The sequence below is a fragment of the Grampus griseus genome, assembly GCF_964374135.1.
Source record: "Grampus griseus genome assembly, chromosome: 8".
Lineage (NCBI taxonomy): Eukaryota > Metazoa > Chordata > Mammalia > Artiodactyla > Delphinidae > Grampus > Grampus griseus.
Window position 1 is genome coordinate 22,803,499 of NC_139002.1, and position 23,166 is coordinate 22,826,664.

General features: G+C 35.3%; 1 protein-coding gene across 3 annotated transcripts in view; it reads right to left on the bottom strand.

The window, feature by feature from the left end:
- The window catches only part of ZC3H12C (zinc finger CCCH-type containing 12C), a gene marked incomplete at its 5' end in the record, with an annotated part of 65,785 nt that overhangs the window by 21,482 nt on the left and 21,137 nt on the right, over positions 1 to 23,166 (bottom strand). For 2 of the 3 annotated variants that reach the window (XM_082660207.1, XM_082660208.1), the window contains one exon: positions 9,823 to 10,571. In XM_082660207.1, the coding sequence (XP_082516333.1) occupies positions 9,823 to 10,571 (749 nt within the window). Of the gene's footprint in view, positions 1 to 9,822; positions 10,572 to 16,753; positions 16,778 to 23,166 lie in introns of those variants that run through there. The other variant, XM_082660209.1, reaches the window with a different exon arrangement.

Here is a 23,166-nt window from a genome sequence, read left to right on the forward strand (position 1 = left end):
TAATAAGTCTATCCCTTATATGATCAAAGGAAAGCCATTCTTAAAAAGTTTTTCCATAGCTCATCTAAAATCTAATTGTAACAATCATACCTAGAATGGCATGTTTAGTACTACTAATAGTAAATTAGCACTACTAATTATTATGACAGTATTAGTACTATTACACTACTACTAGCATTACTACTAAACAGAGATGGCTTTTCATGAGTAGGCCAGCACAGTGAAAATAACAGTGTCTGGAATTAGACATGAGTTTAAGTATTTTCTTTAGTACATTTCTGTGTGACCTTGGCAAGTTACTTATTTTCAACCTCAATCTTCTCATATTTAAAATGGAGATAATCCCACCTACATTGCAGGGTTGTGAGAACTGAACAAGGTAACATCCACTGAGCAGAGTGCCTGGCACATAGAAGACTTCAATAAATATTAGTGCCTTCACTTTCTCATGTCCCTTTGGTCCTAATTTTTAGAAAATGGAAAAGAGCTTGCTTTGGAATGAAAATGAAACCAGTAAATCTTTAATAGCTTTAATCTCACTACTGATGGTAAACTGTGATTTTTTAGATCAATGTGTTTGATATGTGGAGATCACTAAACAGTTTTAGTTTTTTTTTAAAAAAACAGAAAGAGATCAAGGTATCAGGGGACTCAAAAAAACAATCCATTGCTTTTTTATAACCTTTGATATATCATCTTTTATTTAAATCAAAAACTTGACCTACAAGTTTGCTACACCCTTCACTGGAAGATTCAAGTATGATTATAAAACTTTTGTGACTTTAATGGGTCATTATATCAAACTGCATATAATGATAAGGATACAAGTTTGTCAGTGAAGTGCCTAGAGTGAACAGTATGAGTAAAATGTATACTTTCTTAAATTTTTTTTTTGCGGTACGCGGGCCTCTCACTGTTGTAGCCTCTCCCGTTGCGAAGCACAGGCTCCGGACGAGCAGGCTCAGCGGCCATGGCTCACGGGCCCAGCCGCTCCGCGGCAAGTGGGATCCTCCCGGACTCAGGCATGAAACCGCGTCTCCTGCAACGGCAGGCGGACTCTCAACCACTGCGCCACCAGGGAAGCCCAAATGTATAATTTTAAACTAGAAAACCGTATTTGAATCTTTAGTACCAAAGTCCTTTAAGCTTAGATATAGTTAGCTTATATAATTATATTATATTAATATAATAATAATAATATTTATCGAACACTAAATTATTAATACACCTAGGTGCTCTTCAAATACTTGATGACTTAGTTTTTCAATTTTTAGGCCTGACTGTACATAACCCATGTCGTATACATGAAAATAGATTTTAATTTTAAAGAACTCTTTCAAATACTAATGCATTAGCAACGTTTAATGATTGTTAAGAAGAAACTCTCCTACATCTATCCCATTTCCCTTAAGCAAGGAAACAGGAGTACAGCTGGATATCATCTTCAATATGGAAATAAGAGAATATTTTCCTTCCTATTATTGTAGTCTAATTAAATTTCATATCGTATTTAAGAATCTATAATTCCATGTGCTGACTCATGGGCATCTAGAACTTTTTCTTTTATATTGAAGGCTCATGAGTGATTTATGTCTATTTTGTTACTCTTATAGCTACTGAACTTTTAATCTCTGATCTCTTTCCCACTACACCAAGATCACTTTGAACCTAAACCTAGTGATCAGGATGCAATATACCCAGAAAACTAAATCCCTTGTTACAGATAAACTCCCTTCTTACAGATAATTTAATCAGGTCTATCAAGTTGTGTTCCAAACAGAAATCCCAGAGGCCCTTCTAGGGAACAATGAAGGGAATTTTTAACTGGGAAACACAGCCCTCACTTATACCCTCCAATTCAAACGATACTATGTTTTTGTTTGTTTTAAATACTGGGCTTCCTTTTAAGATTTGCAGGATTGTACTGCTTCAAAGGAAAATAAAAGTCTGAAAATTACTGATTTAGGACAATGAAAATTTCAACACCAAAATTACAGTCGAAGTCTTAACATGCAAGTTCATTATTACCCTCCAGTTGGTACAGACACAAGAGCAGTGTGGCCAAGAGAATTTTGAGAATGGGAAAGGATAAGGAAAAAGGAAAGTAGAAAGATGTCCTCACCTTATAAGGTCCATAATTTGAAGCCAAAATCAATAATAGGAAGCACATCTAGCTAATCTAGATCCAAGTGGGTCATTAGTCTAAAGATGCTGAACAGAACATACCTGTTAAGTAGAGGTAATAATGTCTTCAATATTAAGACAGGTAGGAAACGTAAAACTCGAATCACTTTTTTCCTATTATAATTGGGTGACTTTTCCCATTTCTTACAATCACTAGTTAGGTGATTTATAATTAACTTTATTCATTATGTAATAGGATTATTAATGTTGCTATTTCCTAGGTTAGGGTTTAAATAAGCATATTTGAGATAACAGGAAAGTTTACTGACCATTGGTCTACGAAAATTCATTAATGATGACAGGTAGAAGTATATACTTAGGGTTATAAAGAGATGCAGTGGAACAGAACTAACATCTGTCTTTGTCAGACTCCACACTGATATAATCAAACAACAGAAAAAACTAGTTCTGATTCTCTGATTCCTTTCATATTACCTAAGGATTTTCTTTAAAACAATGAGAAATGGGACACTGCCAACTAACCTGTAAGTAGTACCTATGACACTGACACTCATCTAGAGGGAAATCAGGCTGTCTTTTAATTGATGTTAAGCCCCCACTAAGTTGGAACTTAAAAAACATTTCACTGAGAGGTTACCCAATAGAAGTATAATGTGAACCACAAATATAATTTAAAATGACCTAGAATAGCACATCTTAAAAATTAAAAAGTAGGTGAAATTAATTTTAGTAATATATTTCATTTAACTCAATGTATCAAAACTGATCATTTTTATACATATTCAGCATAAAAGTTGTTTTATTTCATATATTTTTGTACTAAGTTTTCAAAATCTTGTATGTATTTTACATTTACAGAATATTTTAATTTGGATTAGACACATTTGAAAATCTCAACAGCCACATGTGGCCAGTGGTCACCGTACTGGACCATGCAGATCTACTGCACATAATTTTGATACATTTTTGTTGAGAGCCAAAACCAAATTTGAATGAACCCTGGCAAGCTGTAGTCTCACACCTGTAATCTAAACCAAAAACTTGGACTAGGTGTCCTGGAGGATTTTATTAACTGTGAGACAGGGCTGTACTAAAATGGTAAACAGGCAACAGAACAGCAAACCCATCAAACAATTGAAGGCAAGTTTTGGAGCCCAGGCAAGATGGTCTTCAATATTCTAATTCACACTGAAAACAGTTCTCAAGTCCATACAACTTCACAAACCAGATTAGATACATAAAAGCCTTTGTACCTTCAAAAAGATTAATCTAGATAAATAAATCCTATTTATACAGACTGCTAAATTCTGCTAATATTTTATAAATATATAGGCTTAGCCCACAATTCTTGATATAAAGAAAAGTTGTTACAACTTGGGCATTTTTCTGTTCATATTTTGACTCTATAATCTGACTATATATGATTTCTGTTCAAACTTTAAGAAAATGACTTCAGTGATTTACCTGGAGTGCTTTTCTACACCCCAGTTAAGATTCAGATTTATACAACACCAGCTGGTTTCCAACATGAGTCTTTTTGAGGGGTAGGGGTCGAGCAGATGGTTGTTTTATTTATGTACTCTCTGCCATTAGACTGGTATACAAAGGCAATATTCTTCTTTTTCCAGGAGTTGTCCACAATTTAACTTTTGCATATATTTTCAAATATAAGTAGGTCTCCTTGTCTGCAGTCTTAGTGCTCAAATCCTTCTCTAAATTTCTCTACAGAGTGAACTTTCTTAAAGGTAAATATGATATGCCACTCTTCCCTTGCTTAAATTCTTTTCGTGGTCCCCCATCATTAACACAGAGGCAATACAAGCATGGATCCTATTGGTCAAAAGTGGTCCACCTGAGATTTTTAGCAAACAAAATATCTATCCTAATACTCTGCTCAAACATGCAGCAATAAAGCCTACCCACCAGTTAGGAGATTTTATCTAAAACCAAAAGCCTGGATTCACTGACCGAGAGAGGACTTGCAATGACAGGGGAGTCAGGGTGAGGAGGATCTCAATAGTTTGTTCATATCAAAAAGAGATGGCTGGTGTGCCTAGCTTCCATCCCATGAAACTGGAGAATTTGTGCTACACATAGTGTAGAGGTAGTGATGAGGCTCTGGGTTTTCTCTTGTTCACCACTCTTATTTCACATATTTGGTAGAAGCTGAAGTAGAAATATGGAGATATAATTTTATGAAGTCAGGTGACTATGTTATGGAAGCATACTGAAGAAATCAAGGACGTTTAGGAAACCAAGAGCAACAACATCCAACTTACACTCCCATCCCTGATGGCTCACAAGATGGTACTTTGTTAATGGCAGAACAAGTCATCTGAACCTAAAACCATGGGTAAATTAAAACACTGGAATTTCTTAAGGAAAAATGAATTTAAACTATTGGATACATGTGGATAGAGAATAATTCTATACTCCATTGCTAAACTACTTCAGGTTTAATAGAATCAGATTTTGAAGAATTGTAAAGCTACTTGGAGGAAATAAAAATCACAATATCATGAGAATTTCATTTCAGAAATATGATAAGTATTACTTATGCTTTGTTTCTGTTTCTATATCTGGAGTATACATTTCACAGTATAATTATATTATGAAGTATCTGCCCTAGTATGGAAAGAAGCCTATTTGCTGAATGACCAATTTGCTAAATTACTGAGAGTTTTTTTTTGTTTTTGCTTTTTTAAGAATTAAAGTTAACTGCAGCTTCTTGTCAGTACTTGTTAGTTAGTCCAGTTCCACTAAATATAAATTTATTCTGTTTCATATTTCAAAAACCAAGTAGTTTTGTGCAAAAGTTTAGGGCTTTATCTAAACTTATTAGTTTGCTGTTTTCTATTTTTGAATACTTATGTCCTCTTTGCTCTTATACCTCACATTGAAATGCTATCACAAATTATGCTAGACTACAGTCTAGGTATTTGTCAATTTTGAATGAATTGCTTATTCAACGAACTTACCCAGAACTTCTATCAATGTGGCACATTTTTAAGAGATATTAATAAGCTGAAAGTAGAAGCATGCTTCCTGCAAAGCAACACAGGATTCCTGCAGTTTTGGGACCTATGCTGTATATTACGGTTACATGGCTTGTCCCTGGGCAATTTTGGCATCACCCAGATCTAAGAGCCCAAGTCTTCTTTATGAAACCATAGAAATCATTGAAAACAATCGATGATATAAACATAAAGAATTAAAATATACCTATAGATCATAGGATGGACTGCTAAACTGCTGTTTGTTAAATGTTGAATAAAAAAACTGAAAAGCTGGGACTTCTTGGTGGCGCAGTGGTTAAGAATCTGCCTGCCAATTCAGGGGACACAGGTTCGATCCCTGGTCTGGAAAGATCCCATGTGCCGCGGAGCAACTAAGCCCATGTGCCACAGCTACTGAGCCTGTGCTCTAGAGCCCGTGAGCCACAACTACGGAAGCCCGCACACCTAGAGTCCATGCCCTGCAACAAGGAAAGCCACAGTAATGAGAAGCCCGTGTACTGCAATGAAGAGCAGCCCCTGCTCACCGCAATGAGAAGCCCGTGTACTGCAACGAAGAGCAGCCCCCGCTCACCACAACTATCAGCAACGAAGACCCAACGCAGCCAAAAATAAAAATAAATTTATTTTAAAAAATCTGAAGAACTAAGTTTTCATTACATTAGTTATTATGTTCTGGATTAAAATACAGAATCTAGCTCTTTAATGTAATAATAACTGTAATTTACTGAGCACCTACTACATGCCAGGCACTTGGTATTAATTATCTTTAATTCTAATAACAAGCCTGCAAGGTGAGTTCCTCTTTTTACAATCCTGAAAACTGAGATTGGACAGTTTAAACAAGTTACTCAGAATCACAAAGGTAGTGTGTAGAGAATTAATTGTTTTTTAAAGTCCATTTTGGTAATTTTACTAAAATGCCTTTCTTTCCTACTTTTAATTTACGTCTAAAGAATCATTTATATCAGTTCCACTGCTAGCATTTAAATGAAACTAAAATATATTCTTCTTGTATGTGGAATATATCTGCCTGAGAAATCAGAAAGGAAATAAAATAGTACTCTATTCTTAACTCATCCTCGCATTTACCTATTATAATTTATTATGATGTATATAAATTTATTATATAATAGGTTTGCTAAAGTAACATGAGTACGACATTAACTTAAAAGTAAAAGCATGGGGCTTCCCTGGTGGCGCAGTGGTTGAGAGTCCGCCTGCCGATGTAGGGTATACGGGTTCGTGCCCCGGTACGGGAGGATCTCACATGCCGCGGAGCAGCTAGGCCCGTGAGCCATGGCCGCTGAGCCTGCGCCTCCGGAGCCTATGTTCCGCAACGGGAGAGGCCACAACAGTGAGAGGCCCGCGTACCGCAAAAAAAAAAAAAAAAAAAAAAAAAGTAAAAGCATGTTTGCTATATTTTATGCAACAGGAAGTGGGTAAAATCTCTCTGCATTTTGTTAAATTAAGATTTTGAATCTGAAGTAGATATGCATTTCTAACTGACTTTTATTACTTTACGTAGATCTCGTAAGTGGCAGAATGTAAAAGTTTACTATGCATTTCCATGAGTTCTGGCACTTTCAAAGTTATGGACATGGTACGACATTTCATTGTGACTGACAGTATAACGCTGCTATAATAAAATTTCCTGTCAACTCGTTCTCTCCTGCAATGCCTGAAGCATCTCAGGTTACATGTCAGATTAAAACATACGATGTGCATTGTCCCGTCTTTACAGCAAAAGAAACAGAATGGGGCCAAAATAGCGTGGGGGTGGAAGTGTTTTCTAATTACATATAGTAGATTGTTTGAAATGCCTTAATTATGCCATTTATTTTTGTATCTCATCATGTGGGATAAGTAAAGTTTAGAGTTTTATGCAAATTTTCAGTTATCCAAGTACTTTTCAATTGCCACTGGGAACTAGGTTTCAGTCATGTGAGTTGCTCCAACTATGACATCATTTATCTAAATGATATCCATTAAAAAAATTCACTTCTATGGGCTCTAAGTTTTATAAGTCTGATGCTGTTTTTCCCCTCCAAGGTGTTCTTCTGACTACCCCAAAGTGTATTTACCTCCAATGCCAAATTCTCTATTTGTATTTTGATTGTCTCCTCCTTCAGAGAACTTTGCTTCAAAAATTAAACTCTCATATTATTGCTGTTGTGGAGACTTTTTCCCCATCCCCTCAGCTTATATAGTTCTGTTCTATATAAAACTAAAAACCCTTTCTCAACTCACTCCTCTTTCTTCCCTTCCTCTGTCAACTTTTGAGAATAACAGTCTAGCTCTATTCCTTCATTTCTTGACATCTTGTAACTGGGTTTCTATCTTTAACACCATATGGCATTCTTGAAGACAATGATTTCCTGGCTGTCATGTCCCTGTATCTTTTTTTCAGTTCTACCCACAGGATACTCTCTCCTTAAAGCCTCCGCTTCCTTGAGTTGATGGCATTTGTATGTCTCTTGGTTTTACTAGCACTAAACTTTTTTCCAAGACTGGTATTTTTCACACTACTCTTTCCCTGGATCATCAGTTTCTTCTACCTCCCGACCTATTGATATCCACACCTTCCATGTTGAATTGTTCTTAACACTGGCTATGCATCAGAAATACCTTGGCACTTTAAAAATACTATATAGTTATTTGGGCTCTACTATACCCCACTGAATCAGATTCTTCAAGAGTTGAGCCCTTTAAGAACCTCTCTGGTGCTCTTGGTATATGGCTATGGTTGTAGGTGTTTCTCCAGGACCTATTACCTTCCTTCATTACTCTCTTGCTTGGCGATTCCATGGTGTTTTGGCTTTACTCATTATCACTCTAAGGTAACTGTTCACTAGTTCTGGATTATTGCAAGAAAAAAAATCATTTCATGGCTAAATTTGGGAAAGATTAGACAACAGAGAGGTTATTTTACTGAAGGACTTCTCAAGGTTGTATGTACACTTCATACCTCTATGACACTTAAGGCCCTTTTTACTCCCTTAGAAAGGGTTGTTTGCATTCAAATTTATCTCCTATCTCCTGTAGTCCACTTTAAATATCATGGCCAGACTATCAGTTTAAGGCACAGCTCTACTCTTGACATTACCCTCCTCAAAAATCTTCAATTACCTTTGGATTGGAGCCAAGTTTAAATTCTCTAGCTTGGCATTGAAGGCCCTGGAAGATCTGGCCTGAACATTTTCAGTTTGTTTTTAACCTTTCATTATGAGGAAAAGTGTATAGACTTTGAAGTCAGACATATTTGGGTTTGAATTATGTTTTACTTTGGACAAGTAATTTAAATACTGCAAATCTCATTTGCTTATAAATGAAAGAAAGATAACCTTTCCATCAGGTGGAAGCAGTATTATTTTGAGGATTACAAGTTGGTCCTTCTCATACTCTATGCAGAAATGCTGCTATCACCTAAAAAACAGTGGTTCTCAAATTTTAGTAGGCATCATTATTAGTGGGGGTATTTGTTACAAAAGGAGATGGCTGGGCTACACCTTGATCTAGACTTGGTAGGTCTGTGTGTGGACTTGGTAGGTTTCTAGAACTATACTGTCTAATATGTAGCCACAAGCTACATGTGGCTATTAAGCACTTGTAGTATGGCTAGTCTGAATAGCGATGTGCTATAAGTGTAAGATATCTGATTTTAAGACTTAATATGAAAGAAATAATGCAAAAATATCTCATTAACAATTTTCTTATTGAACACACATCGAAATAATATTTTGGCTATATTAACCTAAATAAAATATATTATTCATATTAATTTCACTTGTTTCTTTTAATTTTTTAATGTAGGTGCCAGAAAATTTTAAATGACATATGTGCCTCATATCACGTTTCCATTGAACAGCACTGCTCTAGAATGTACACTAGTTAGAACAAGTTCCCCAGATGATTCTTTGATAGCTATCCTCAGGTCACCTTGAGAAACAATATATGAAATGTTAAGCTTTCTGAAAGAAGAACTGATGCCTTTCCATATCTTTATATCCCCACAGTATTCTGAACACTGTGGGCAGTTAACTATATACTAATTGAATTTAGATGCACTTTACGTTTTTAGCCATCAAAATCCATAAAAAAATTTCTCTGGAAGCTTTGCTTTTTTTTTCCCCCCCAGTTCCTAAAAAATTATATTTGAATTACATTTCTTAAATGGAACAAAAAAACTCCTGAAATTATGGCTTTGATTTGTTCCTGAAACCAATAAAAATAATTTTCTCAAAGAACTGGGATTTTATCTTATGGTTATTTGACTTTGTATAGAAAAAGGCCATTTATCTCTCTAGGTTCCAAAGTTATTCAATATGATCATACTCAAGCTCTTCAATTAAAACTAATGTTTAACACTATACCGGGAATATATGCTAATTTTTATACCATAGTAATTTACCAGATGAGGGGGAAAAAAAAGACATAACTAGGGAAAAGGAGGTCTTTTATTTAGGGACAAATGAGGTAAGAGTGGTTGACTGCTCTGGAAGTAGAGAGAGAACTAAGAGAGACACAATTAGAAATATGGAAGCTAATGTTGGGATGCAGAACAACCTTGACGTTAATGACTGTTAGAAAAGAAACAGTCACAAAATTAGAAATACGTTTTAAAGATTGTTTGGTAATAATGAGTGAAGATTTCCCCACTTACCTCATCGCCACATTGCTGCCATCGATAACTATTGGTCTCAGATTTTCCCCATCATCTGTTACAATCTCTTGCATCGGAGATTCAGACCGCTGAGATTCCAGGGAAGACGTTTCCCTCATTATACTGTTAATTGTACTAACCGTTTGTTCAGCCTCACTTTTATTTCCAAGTTTGACAAGTTCTCCCAAAATATCATTGATTAAAGCATCGGTACCAAGTTTGTTTAGCACAAGCTGAACCTGTTCTTCAGAATAACCTAACTTCAGTGCAAACTCCAGTTTTGTTTGGTACTCTCGCACCACATCAGGGGGTTTCCTCACTTCCTTGGTTGGCTGAGACTCTTCAGGTTTAAAGTCTTGCAAAATTTCACTGCGTTTGAGTATGTGAGGCTCTAAACACGGAGACCTACATAGTTGTCTGTGAGTCTTGGTTAATAAGCATGGCTCTACCGAAATGCTACTCAATTGTTCTGACTCATTATCAGAATTTGTGCTTTCTTCAGAGTCACCAGAGCTCGCATTCTCTTCAGACACCTCTTTTTCTTCCTTCCCGGAATTAACTTTATCCATTGTTGGTTTTTCTACCATTGACCAAGGTACAGATGTACTTAAATGTGGGTCAGTGCTCTCCACATAAAGGTGGCCTAGGTCATGCCCCAGATGATCCTTCAAGCCCATGAAGCTGTTATGTGTACTTGACTCCACTTTGCTGTTTTTTCTGTATTCTTGAATGCAAAGCACCCCGTATTCCTAGAGAAAAATGTAAAATATTTAGAATTTCATGTCTACTGAATGATATTTCAGTATCATTTCTATTTCAATAAAGAAGTTGGGAGAGAATTACCAAACTATTGAATATCAACTTTGTTTTGTCTACATCCTCTCATCCCTTATAACACCCTTCCAAGATAGTATCATGTCCTGTTTTTCAGATGACAAAGTTTGGAATTAGAAAAATTAAGTATTCCCTCCAAGGCAACAAAGTAAATAAGTAGGGGAACTGGATTTTTTACCCAGTTTTGTCTGACTCCGAAACCCATGCTTTCCCCACTATATCATGCTGCTTCTCAATCCTGATGGAAGAGATTTTCCCACAGTTAGAAGGCCTATGTTTCTATAGTGACACACAGAATATTATTTAAAAAAACCCTGTTTTAGATGTGCTATGACAGGTTATGTACATTTTCTCTAAAATAATTCACAAAAATTTGCAAAAATTATTTTAAAGAGAAAGCCATGTGAAAAGGAAAACATTAACTTATTATAATTTAAAAGTTATTAATTTGGATCAAGCGTAACAACAATTTAAAGACTTTCAAAAATGATTTAGAGTACTACTGCGATGAAAGAGCACACATTCTACAACAGCCAACAAGGAATGAAATAATTACAAAGTGAATTATATTCCACTTAAGAGATGAATAGTTTTGCCCTAATAATCTTTATTTTGTAAATCCTGAACACAGTAACAGACTACAACACTGTGCTACCCTTATTAAGTGCCAGGGACTACAGTCTATTTCATTCCAGGGGAAACGGCTCTTATTCTATGCACATTTATAGAAAGCATAGGAATGGAATATTCCTATAATTATATTTGCTGCTAAATAAAATTAGCAGCAAATAATTAAGTACACTGAATAAATGTTATCTTAATTTCTTGAATTTTATGGCAGAAAATACTTCTGTATTATATTAGGTGATTAGCTAATTATTATCTGCATTTGGTTAAAAAGTCATCTTTTATTCTACTTTCCCCCTACAGAATGCTTTTACTGTTTAAAAGGCTTTGGCTGTTTTACTGTTTTCCTAAAAGTCTACTGGGAATAATTGTTATTTCTCTACCAGGAATAGGTTAGCAAAATAAAATTATTTTCTCTTGTGCTTCATTGTAAGGACTACATGCACATCAGTAGTTTACTTATTAAGGCAATTCCAGTGTTCTACGCATGGATAACATTGGTAAGCCAGTGGTAGCTGAATATGAGACTGTCATAGAACACCTATTTAAATAACCTAAAAAAGAAAATTGTAAAAACATTTTATTCTACAGTTCCTCAACATCTTATTTACACTAGAAAGGAGCTATTATATAAATGTTAAGAGAAAATGCTAAGTGATTTTCTAAGAAGTTGCACATTTGAATGCATTAGAGTGAACTTATTAGAATGAGTGCAGCATTTCTATACAATGAAATAAATTGTATTAACTATGGTAAATAATAGAGAAGAGACCATGGAATCTTTAACTTGATAACAGTACACTTAAAATTCCTTCAGTGTAGAAATCCTACACACTTCTACAGGAGTTTCTTCAGTTTTATCCCTTGAGAAGACAGATAAATTTAACATCATTGTTCTACTAATATAGCATTCATTAGTTTTAAAGAAACATCACACTCTCCTGGCTCCTGACTGCACAACTGATAAAAAGAGATTTTCCTTGGGAGACCTCTATATCCATCTGCTCCATTATGAAGCTGTAACAATTTCAATTTTTTTTCTATTAATATGGATATGCATGAGCCCAATTATTAGAATTAAAGGAAGCAGTTTTGAAAGCAAATCTTAATACTCAGTGATTTATTAACTACTGTAATATACTGACACCATAATGCAAGCAACAAATCACAACAGCATCCTAATAAAGGGATACAGTTAAAAAGAAAAATCTGCACTGTGGCCTTGGTAGAGCTCCCACCAAAAGTATCTTAAACAAGGAAAACCTATTGGAAGCTGGGCTGCCTGGCAACCAGAGCTGGTTGCTAAGCGGCACTCTTTTAACGTGCCATCATGAATGCTAGCACAGTAAAAGAATAATTTGGTATGAACAAAAGCCTATAAAAGAGACTGGGACTTAAGTGCGTCTGGTTTACCCTCTGAGAACAATGCAGCTGCCAAACCAATCTGGAAGCTCCGACATCATTGTTCTGTAAACCCCACAATCTGCTCTGACTGCAGGAAGTGTATTTAACGGGCAACATTTTTGATCTCCCCTGAAAAGTTTGGATTTTGCATAAGTGCTGTTGTGAGATAATTTTTCACTGACCAAACCCCTGAATTGAACTAAGAAATATTATTTTAATATTGAGCTGTAGTGTTTTTCTTTTGGACTGTTTTAAACAAGATTAATACTTTTTGAAACATACAGCCGGTGGGGAACATTAGAATGAAATGTTATGTTTAAAGAATAGTGAATTCTTAATTTTCACATTTTTCAAAGAAGCAAAACCAGATATTATAAAGTTTTTAAACTGAAAATTATCCACCCTAAAAACGTATTGGGTTGGTCAAAAAGTTCGTTCAGTTAGTGAATACGCTGTTCAATAAAGTTCTTCATGAACATGAAAAATGTCTCCTATTTTTACCTAAAACTGAACAAACTTTTTGGCCAACCCAATATTTAAATCTTTCAGTATCACTTTCACTCTAATATTAAAAAAGTGATGGTGACACTATGTAAATCTGCTTTTCTATGTAATTTTATTATATGGCTATAATGATTAAATAGGGAGAAAAATGGGATTATCCATTGTTTGCTTTTTATAATATTAAACTAGATAAAACTCATTTGTATTCAAATGTATTTAGTGAATACCACACACCTTGAACTTGTGATAATTCATATAATTTATATATACTATTTAAATATAATGTTTCCAAGTGAGCTAATATTAGGTATAAGTGTAAGCTTGATTTACACTACTTCAAAAAATGTACACCTAATTTTGTTAGGCAAAATAACTTTTCTTTTCCTTTTTTTTTTTTTTTTTTCGCGTTACACGGGCCTCTCACTGTTGTGGCCTCTCCCGTTGTGGAGCACAGGCTCCGGACGCGCAGGCTCAGCAGCCATGGCTCACGGGCCCAGCCGCTCTGCAGCATGTGGGATCTTCCTGGACTGGGGCATGAACCCGTGTCCCCTGCATCGGCAGGCAGACTCTCAACCACTGCGCCACCAGGGAAGCCCAAAATAACTTTTCTTTTAAAATATTTTGGTTGAACTTTTTTTTCATACTGACAGGCCTCTCTTCATTTTCCAGATTTCACTGGATAACTTTCTTTGAGGTAACCAATGTCATCTTGTACTAAACAAGCAGTTAAATAATTTTTAGTTCCTATAAACCAACAGACTATAAGGACAAATAAGTTCAATTACCAGGCCTATAAGCTGCATATATTTTCTCCACTACATAATATAAATTTGAAATAACTTACTTTTATTGACTCAAATGGTAAAGATTTGGTTTTTAAAACTTTAATCTCTAAAGTGCTTCCTTATTCACTTGTAATTTGTAAAAGATCACCCTTCACATATATACAATGGAATATTACTCAGCCATAAAAAGAAACGAAATTGAGTTATTTGTAGTGAGGTGGATGGACCTAGAGTCTGTCATACAGACTGAAATAAGTCAGAAAGAGAAAAACAAATACTGTATGCTAACACATATATATGGTACCTAAAAAAAAAAAAAAATTGGTCATGAAGAACCTAGGGGCAGGATGGGAATAAAGACGAAGACCTACTAGAGAATGGACTTGAGGACATGGGGAGGGGGAAGGGTAAGCTGTGACAAAGTGAGAGAGTGGCATGGACATATTTACACTACCAAATGTAAAACCAATAGCTAGTGGGAAGCAGCCGCATAGCACAGGGAGATCAGCTCAGCTCGGTGCTTTGTGACCACCTAGAGGGGTGGGATAGGGAGGGTGGGAGGGAGGGAGACACAAGAGGGAAGAGATATGGGGATATATGTATATGTATAGCTGATTCACTTTGTTATAAAGCAGAAACTAACACACCATTGAAAAGCAATTATACTCAATAAAGATGCTAAAAAAAAAAAGATTGCCCTGAATTAATATGGCACTAAAAAAAAGTCAATATTTTGAAATCATTCAACCAAAAAATTAAATTTAAAAGCTGACAAAAGTCTTAAGATATAAAAGCTGACAAAAATATCTTCATAGGCTGCAGTACTACTTAATGTAATGTGTAAAACTTACAAGGAATTATTACATCTTAGAACAAAGAATGGTATGTGATCTTTATTTTTGTTCAGTGCCTTAAAAATGAACAATATAAAAAAATGATCAATATAACTTTGAAAATGATTAGCAAAGACTACAATAACAACACAAAATTTACTATTACATGCAAGGGAGAAAACACTTTTCTTCTTAAATTTTTAAATTAGACTTTTAAGTTTTGCCATTTACTGAAATACAAACGCATATAAATAATCTTTAAATTAATCAACTATTAACAAGAGTAATTTTCCTCATTTCATGAAGCAGGCTAGACAAAGTTTCACACACAAAGTAGGTCAATGTTTATATTCCCATAGTTATCAAAAAACTCCAAGAATACGGCTTAACTTTTAGGTTATCAGAGACCTATTATAACTGGCCTTTACACTATATTCATGAACACAAAAGGTACTGAGCAAACATATATTGGTCTGAAAACAGATTTCTGTACTTACAGAGCTTTAGATTTCCTCCAAATATTGTAGAAACTAAAACAATTTTTCTTATTGAAGGTCTAATAAGTAAAAAATCAAATAATACTATATGTTGAAAAAGAACTAAAATGTCATGCTATAGATGACATTTATAGATGATAAAGTGTAACCAATTATTTTAATTGCCAAAAAGCTTTATACTAGCTGAAAGCAGATTTTATTATATAAAGGCTATTTACTAGAAATTTGTTGCATACACAAACATTCCCCCATTTAGTGAGATTTTCTGAAAGCTCTCATTAGATAACTTAATCCTTCATCTCAAATCCAGTAAAATTTTTTTTATATTCTAAAAAGCATCATATTATCAAGAATATTAGACCATAAACTTGTTAAATCAATGTTTGTTTGTAACATCAAGTTACAATGCCATAAAGTGGGTTCTGATTGTTATCCAAATGGTAATAGTATGAGAACAATGAAAATAAAATAATGAATATGTAATAAATACCTACTGCTGTAGTCTCTGTGTATTTAATTACCACTGTATTTTAGTGAGTGCTGTTGTCTGCATCCCTCTAGCTAACAAAAGAAGGATGTCCCTTTGAACAGATTGGTTAATGCTCTGGGGCAACAGATGTCTACTGGAACTGCAGGAGACCAGCAACTGGTGGCCTGCCCATCTTCTGAAAACTTTCAATAGACTTATGCATATGTTCACACAATAGGGCATGTGGTAGAAATGAAAACCTCTTTTTAACCCTTTATGCTCTTTCTTTTCCTCCCAACTGATAGATGAAAGTCTTTGTCTCCTCCCTTCCCCATTACAGATCTCTTGAAAGCAACAGTTCTCCAAGTGACATCTTCAATCTAATATCTGAAACTAATGCAAGCAAAAAATAAAAAATAAAAAATAAAGATGGGAGAGAAGAAATTGTAAACTATACATGAGTATTGAAACTGCTGACAAAGCAGTTGAATACTTAATCATCATAATTAAAACAAGCTGAAACATCTAATAGCAATCCATCTCCCCAAGCTAGATTTTTAAAACAATGGAAAAATCTATTAAATCTTACTATCATTTTACAGCACCTAGGTCTGACAGTGACACCTTAAGAAACCTAAGAATGTGACAAGAAGATAAAATCTAAATTCATTGTTTATCAAAATATCAGAACACACTATAACTTATCTTTAAGTACAAATGATTACATGGCATGCTTAATGCCTTGTGAATGTTTATGAAACTGTAATTATTTATATAACTCCAGAATATAAAAATGTAAAAAATCTGCTTCACAGACATATTTTACAGAAAGAATTTAACTTTCTGGTATTTTGGCACTATGTAATAATTTGTAGGCTTTCATTTGAGGTGCATTCTATCCTTAACAGAGTTCAAATTAATATCCTGAATACTTGGCAAAGTTTAACTTCCAAGGCATTAAGTAGCACATATACTCACGTTCGCAGGAAAACACAAAGACATTGGTTTCTGTAGCAGCTTCAGCAGTAACTCCTTAACACAATTTTAGCTGCAGACTTCCAGGCAAGCAAGAAGAACAATGAATGGGTGAACAGATGGAATGGCAATGTCTTTGCTTAACCTATTACCGAGTGGAATAACAACCAATCATAGGCCAGAAAGCTCACAATTAGTCGGCCAGGCAGATGCAAGCCAACCTCAGCACCCTGCGTCAGGTTCGCAGGTTTCTAAGATAAGCAAGTTGATGTCATTCTCGGGTCTGCCCCGGGCAGCATGTGTATTAACGAGGGGTGTGCGGCAACAATAGGCCATACAAAGCTGTAGTAGGCAGCTGCTCTTTGAGAGCAGAGCCATGAGGGAGCAGGCTGCCAACAAGAAAACACCTGGCTTGGGCAGACCAGCTTTTCCTCCTTGGTTTTAAACAAAACAAAGAAACCAATTATATTATAAAGTAGTAAAAGTTGCATGTTTCCAAAAAGTCAAGGCTATCCTCTAGTCTATTAGCTTTTTGTTTCTGAGAAATAAAGAAAACGAGGTGTGTCAAAGTAGCAATTAACTACTGCAGCAATCCCTTTTCTTTAATAAATGATTTACTGGTGAAATGAGACAGATTATAGCAAAGCTACTTCCCTGGAAATACTGGGAAATATAAAATATTTGTAAGTATTGGTTCATTTGTGGCAAGAGAATAAAACAAACAAAAAAAGAGATGATGAAAATAAGATTGCAAAAGAAAAAGGTTTAAAAGCGTACAAACAGAACTGATTTTTTTAAAGTTCATAAGATAAAACAAGTTTGGCCAACTTTGTGCCAAATGAGTCATCTAAACTTAATATTTAGACAAAACTACTTAACTTCAACCTAAAATCACCAGAACGACCCACTTTATTTATGCCAAATAACAGTGTAAAATTATTTTATTATGGATACCAGTTAATCATGTAGTTAAATAAAAGCAAAATCGTTCATTATGTTTTAATATACAACATGTTATTTGTTATATTTATATTTCATAAAATTTGTAAGATGTAATACTCAAATTTCAGTTCAGGAACAGGTTAACTTTACAAAGAAGAAACATTGTAATATTTTTAAAGGATATGAGTATACAAAAATCAGCTCTGTCAGTGAGGAAGCTTGTCATCCCTGATTTATTTCAAAGTTCCAGACTACAGTATTTATAATGTTATGGACTACTTGCTTTTGAGAGCTGCATAAATTGTATCTTGAGTGACCTCTGATTACGGAAATTCAATCAAAATTTAAACACCATCAGGTGTTGTGAGACTAATTCCTTACTAAAGAAAAAGGCAATCTAAAGTGGTTCACTACCTACTTATGTGATGTAGAACACACACACACACACACACACACACACACACACACACACACGTCTCCCCTTTTCATTCCAGTGCAAATTAAAAGAGTGAAGGAAAAAGCTCCTCTTAAAATACAATTTTCTGAGATAGGCTGATTTATGCGGAGCCTGGGCTTTCCCATTATATAATCAAGTACCCTAAAGGTATAAAATTTGGTTAAAGCACCCCAAACAATCTCAAACAATCTAAATCAGTCTCTCTTCTCACACACAAAAACAGAGGCTACTCACATTTAGGACCATGTGACAATACTTAGAAAAAAAGTTAATATTGGTGGGGACTCTTGGGCATGTCCTTATCGTGCCCAGTCAAATGTAAATGAGAGGTACTCTATTTACAAAATAAGAGAGAAATCTACTCTAAATGGTTAAAATTTTTCAGCTACCTCACCAAAAACATTCCTTATGCCTACTAAAAGCCTAAAAATTATTGCTGTTTCCAGAAAGAAAACTAAAATACAAAGTATGGTATTTGTAGATCACCATTTGTCTATAGATATTTTTCCTCAAAAAGAGCTTAATATTCCATGAAAGTATGTTATTCCAAAAATGTTAGAAAATGTAAAAATCTGTGAAAGTATTTTTAAACTAAATGTAATTAGTAGATTCTGAATGCCAAACTAATTTCTAAAGGAAGAACTATTCTTTTTCTGCCAAGGGTTACAGTAATGTTTTTTGCAATAGTTACACCCATAGCCTAATTCCATAAGCCCACAAAAGATCAAGATAAAGCATTTCTAATATTATAGTTTATTGCAAAGTATAATGTGAATTACATAGAGTTCAAATTTTATGTCTTGAGTAAGCATATGAACATCACAAAAATCAAGTTAGAAATTATTTTTTTGTTGGTGTGGTAGTAATTTTTTTTTAATTTCATGAGTAAAAAGGTATCATCAACTCTGAAAAAAGTAAGAAAGATAAATCAAGTCCACTAGTATGGTTAGTAAATGTACTTCTGGTAAAACTGAGTTTGATTAAATAAGATTAAGATGAAAAATATGACATATTCATGCAAAGTAGTTACAACTAAAACTTAATAAAACTTAAGTTATGTACTGACTAGAGATAGCGAGGTCAATATTTATGAATTTACATTAAAATATTTTCCCTTTTGTATATAAAAAAGACACTCTTTAGTATGAATAGACAGTCCCTCTTTCCCTTGGGCTTTCTTTCTTCTTTTTACCCCTTTGCTACTATAGTTACTACTTTATAGCTTTAATTCAGGAGGAGGAGGAATCTTCTCACTAATTCCTGCCACTGTGAACACAAAGAATGAGAGAAAACTACCCGAGAGCTCAGCAGGAAGCCTGATCCCTAGCACTGGATTAAGCTTTTTTGCAAACAGCAAATAAAGGCAGTGATCTGAAAAAGCTAATCAGATCCTGCTGTGGTATTTAGACTATCTTGGTTGCTAGTATTGGATAACGTTAAGCACATTAAAACATCTGTAGGTGAAAAGAGGCCCTTGCCTGCCTTTCTTAGTCACATGGCCCTGGTCCACTTCCCACTGCAGAGAAAATGCAAACAGCTGTACTGGGCTGTCTGGGTCACTGCAATAAATGACTGAGCACAGGGCACAGTTATGACAGTGTGGTTTTAGTGATAACACTAATATCTGTCAATGTCAAGGGCTTTTCTAACATTTGAAAATTCAACTGTTTGCTGAGGTATGAATGTGACACACGTGGGTTTTGATGCTAGTGTTGGAATCAATTCTCTTTGTCAGCAGTGATCCAAGCTGCCTTCCCGGTACCTTTCTCCTAATATGGATTTGTTCTCCTTCAATCTACAATTCTTTTCATCCTAAAACACCTCCATAGAAGTAAGATCATTAAATCAAATTTTCCCGGTACCTTTCTCCTAATATGGATTCATTCTCCTTCAATCTACAATTCTTTTCATCCTAAAACACCTCCATAGAAGTAAGATTATTAAATCAAATTTTCCCATTTGTCCCCAGAAGATTGCAAGGTTAAATTTTTAACCAAAAGCTCTCATTATTTTTGATTAAAAAAAAAAAACAACCAACCAAAAACCTAATTTATACACATGGTGTAAAAGAATGGAGCAAAATCAATCAGGCACTAACTCTAACCTCTGAAAGTTATTATATTTAGTAAATCAGATGGGCATGAGAGCTTTAATATATTTCATTTCCTTAGGCTTAGATTACTTTCATTTCTTAATTTATCTCCTTCCTTGAATACCCCCTAAGTACATCCCTGCCAAAGTAATTTTCAATGACACCACGCTTAGGTTTAAAAAAAATCTCCGCAGATCACATCTCTGGTCCTCTGCTTTGTTTTCAAGATTCTTACAACCGGGGCTCCTCTAGCCCTGTATTCTTATTTTCCACTTCAATTAAGGTGAAGGAATAGCAAAAGTGAAGTCACAGATGCTGAAACAACTGTCCCTTCACCCAAGTGTTCTCTTGCACAGCCTCACCTACCCAGATCATATCTGTTGTTCTAAGCCCAGCTCAAGGCTTATTTTTCCATAAAAATCTTCTTGGACCAGTCTGGTTTTTATTGAACTTCTATAACATTAATAGTCTGTACTGCACAATATAGCACTTATTTATGAACCAGGCTATAAGCTTCTTGAGGGCAGATCCATTTAATCTTTGATAATCCACACAGCAAAAAAAGCCTATATGGTACCCAGCAGTGTGTTGCTATCTAGAAGACATCTGAGTGAAAAACAGGACCAGTAAAAAACAGGCTCCAGCAAATTTGAATGCAGGCATTCATATGAACAAAATGCTCCCTGCTAGTTTTTATTTCTCTTTGTGACAGGGTGAGCTTATCAAAGAGCCTGCAGTGATTTGCAATGTTCCTGTAGCCCTGGCTCTGCCACTGGGGCTGCTTTCAACATCCAAGGCAGCTGTGAAATTGAGTGAGCTCAAGCCTGGAAGGGATGAGAGGTCTTTTCCTGCAGTCTCCTTCTCTGGCTTCAGTTTTCTAACTAGAGTGGCATCCCTAGGAGTAATGCTCTGGCCTCTTCCGCCTCACTTGAGGATGACTTATCTGAGGGGTAAGTCTGGGAAGAGGAGTTGTGTAAGCAAAGTGCAGCCCCTTCCTCTGCACATTTCTCTTGGGATCTGCCCAGGTGCAGACAGCACACAGTTGCTTTGCTCTCCAGCACTGCCTGAGATTGGATGACTACATCTTTCTAATTTGGGGGTTCAATGTTGCTAAATCCTTTATGCTGTCATGTTCTGCAATAGCTCCATCAAAAAAAGAGCTGCTATTTTGATGTCCATCTACCTGGCTCCTTTGTTTATTTCTCAATTGGTTCAGAACTAAGGCAGGAAAAAGACCCCCTCAAACAATATTCAATAATAATAAGTTTTGATATAAAGAACTATTAAGGAAAAAAAAGGTGATGAAAAGACTTACATAAATTAACTCAACAGACCACTTTAAAAATACATATAAAGGGATAAAGTTAAAAAAAAAACAATTCTGTGACAAAGAAAGAAGATAATGCTTCTTCAAGTCAAAATTCTTAGGGTTTGATTATAAAAATATTTCAGTGTCATATCACTAAGAGCAGATATCTTTCAATTCTCTCCAGGGTTCAGAGGCAAATAGGAAATCCACAAAAACGGCATTTCTTCTCAGTGGTCTAAAAACAAAGAAACTTTTCTATAGTCACTTTAAGTGACAATATAACCCATATCATTATTTGGGTTATATTTTCAAATATTTCCCAATGATTAGCTTCCCATTTAGTATTTTTTTTTTTTTTTTTTTTTGGCAGCTTGCGGGATTTAAGTTCCCTGACCAGGGATCAAATGGGGGCGCACAGCAGTGAAAGTGTCAAGTCCTAACCAGTGGACTGCCAGGAAATTCCCCCCATTTAGTATTTTTAAAAGTTCAAATAAACAAGCAAGTCTTTTAAAAAGATGATCTTCAATCCCTATAAAACTTGTAAATACTCAAGGAATGAGAAATTTTAGAAAAGCTCAGAGAATACAAATGACATCCAAAATGCTGATGTACTAGGTTGCTAAAGCAGCTAATGTGTGGCAGAGCAGGATAGAGAAAATTCGTGAGGAAAAAAGGACATAGATGATCTTAAAAGAAGTATAAAGCACATGATATCATCCACGTTAACAAAACACAGTTATATTAAGTACAACTGAAACTGAGGAAAAGCTGACCAAACCTATGTAATTTTTTTTTTTTTTTTTGATACGCGGGCCTCTCACTGTTGTGGACTCTCCTGTTGCGGAGCACAGGCTCCGGATGCGCAGCCTCAGCGGCCATGACTCACAGGCCCAGCCGCTCCGTGGCATGTGGGATCTTCCCGGACCGGGGCACGAACCCGTGTCCCCTGCGTCGGCAAGCGGACTCTCAACCACTGCGCTACCAGGGAAGCCCCCAAACTGTGTAATTTTATATAAAATATATGTAAGACACATTCTCTGCATTATAACACAACTGGATGGTAGTTAAATGGCACTTTGTCTCTGACAATAATAAGATTTACAACATCATTCTCCAAGCCTAGTCAGAACTCAACCCATCTCTCCTTTTGATGCCACAGCACTGTACCTCTCACTCCTGACAGCACCCCTCACTTCCCACCTGCACGTGCTCATGTGTGCACATCATTTCATCTCAGGCTGAGTGTACCAGCTGAGGACGGTGCATGTCTTATTCTTCTTCGGGTATTAAATAACTCTATTTAGCAAACTAACTCAAAACTTCTTGACCAAAAGTTTAAGTGAAATTGACAGATTCAGGCGATAAAGAATAATTGTATCAGACAGAATTAAAAGAGGACTCTATTATTAGAGGTCTCTGTTCTTGCTAATGGTCTAGAAGACAGTGTAATGGTACATTAAATGTAAAGGAACTCAAGAAAAAATATATAAAACATGGTATACAGCAAATTATGACCCAATAAAAGTTCTTTGTTAATTATAAGTTTGATCTAAGTATAAATTCTTGCTAATAATCAAGACAGATAATAGTTCCTTACATACCAGCTCCTATAAGAT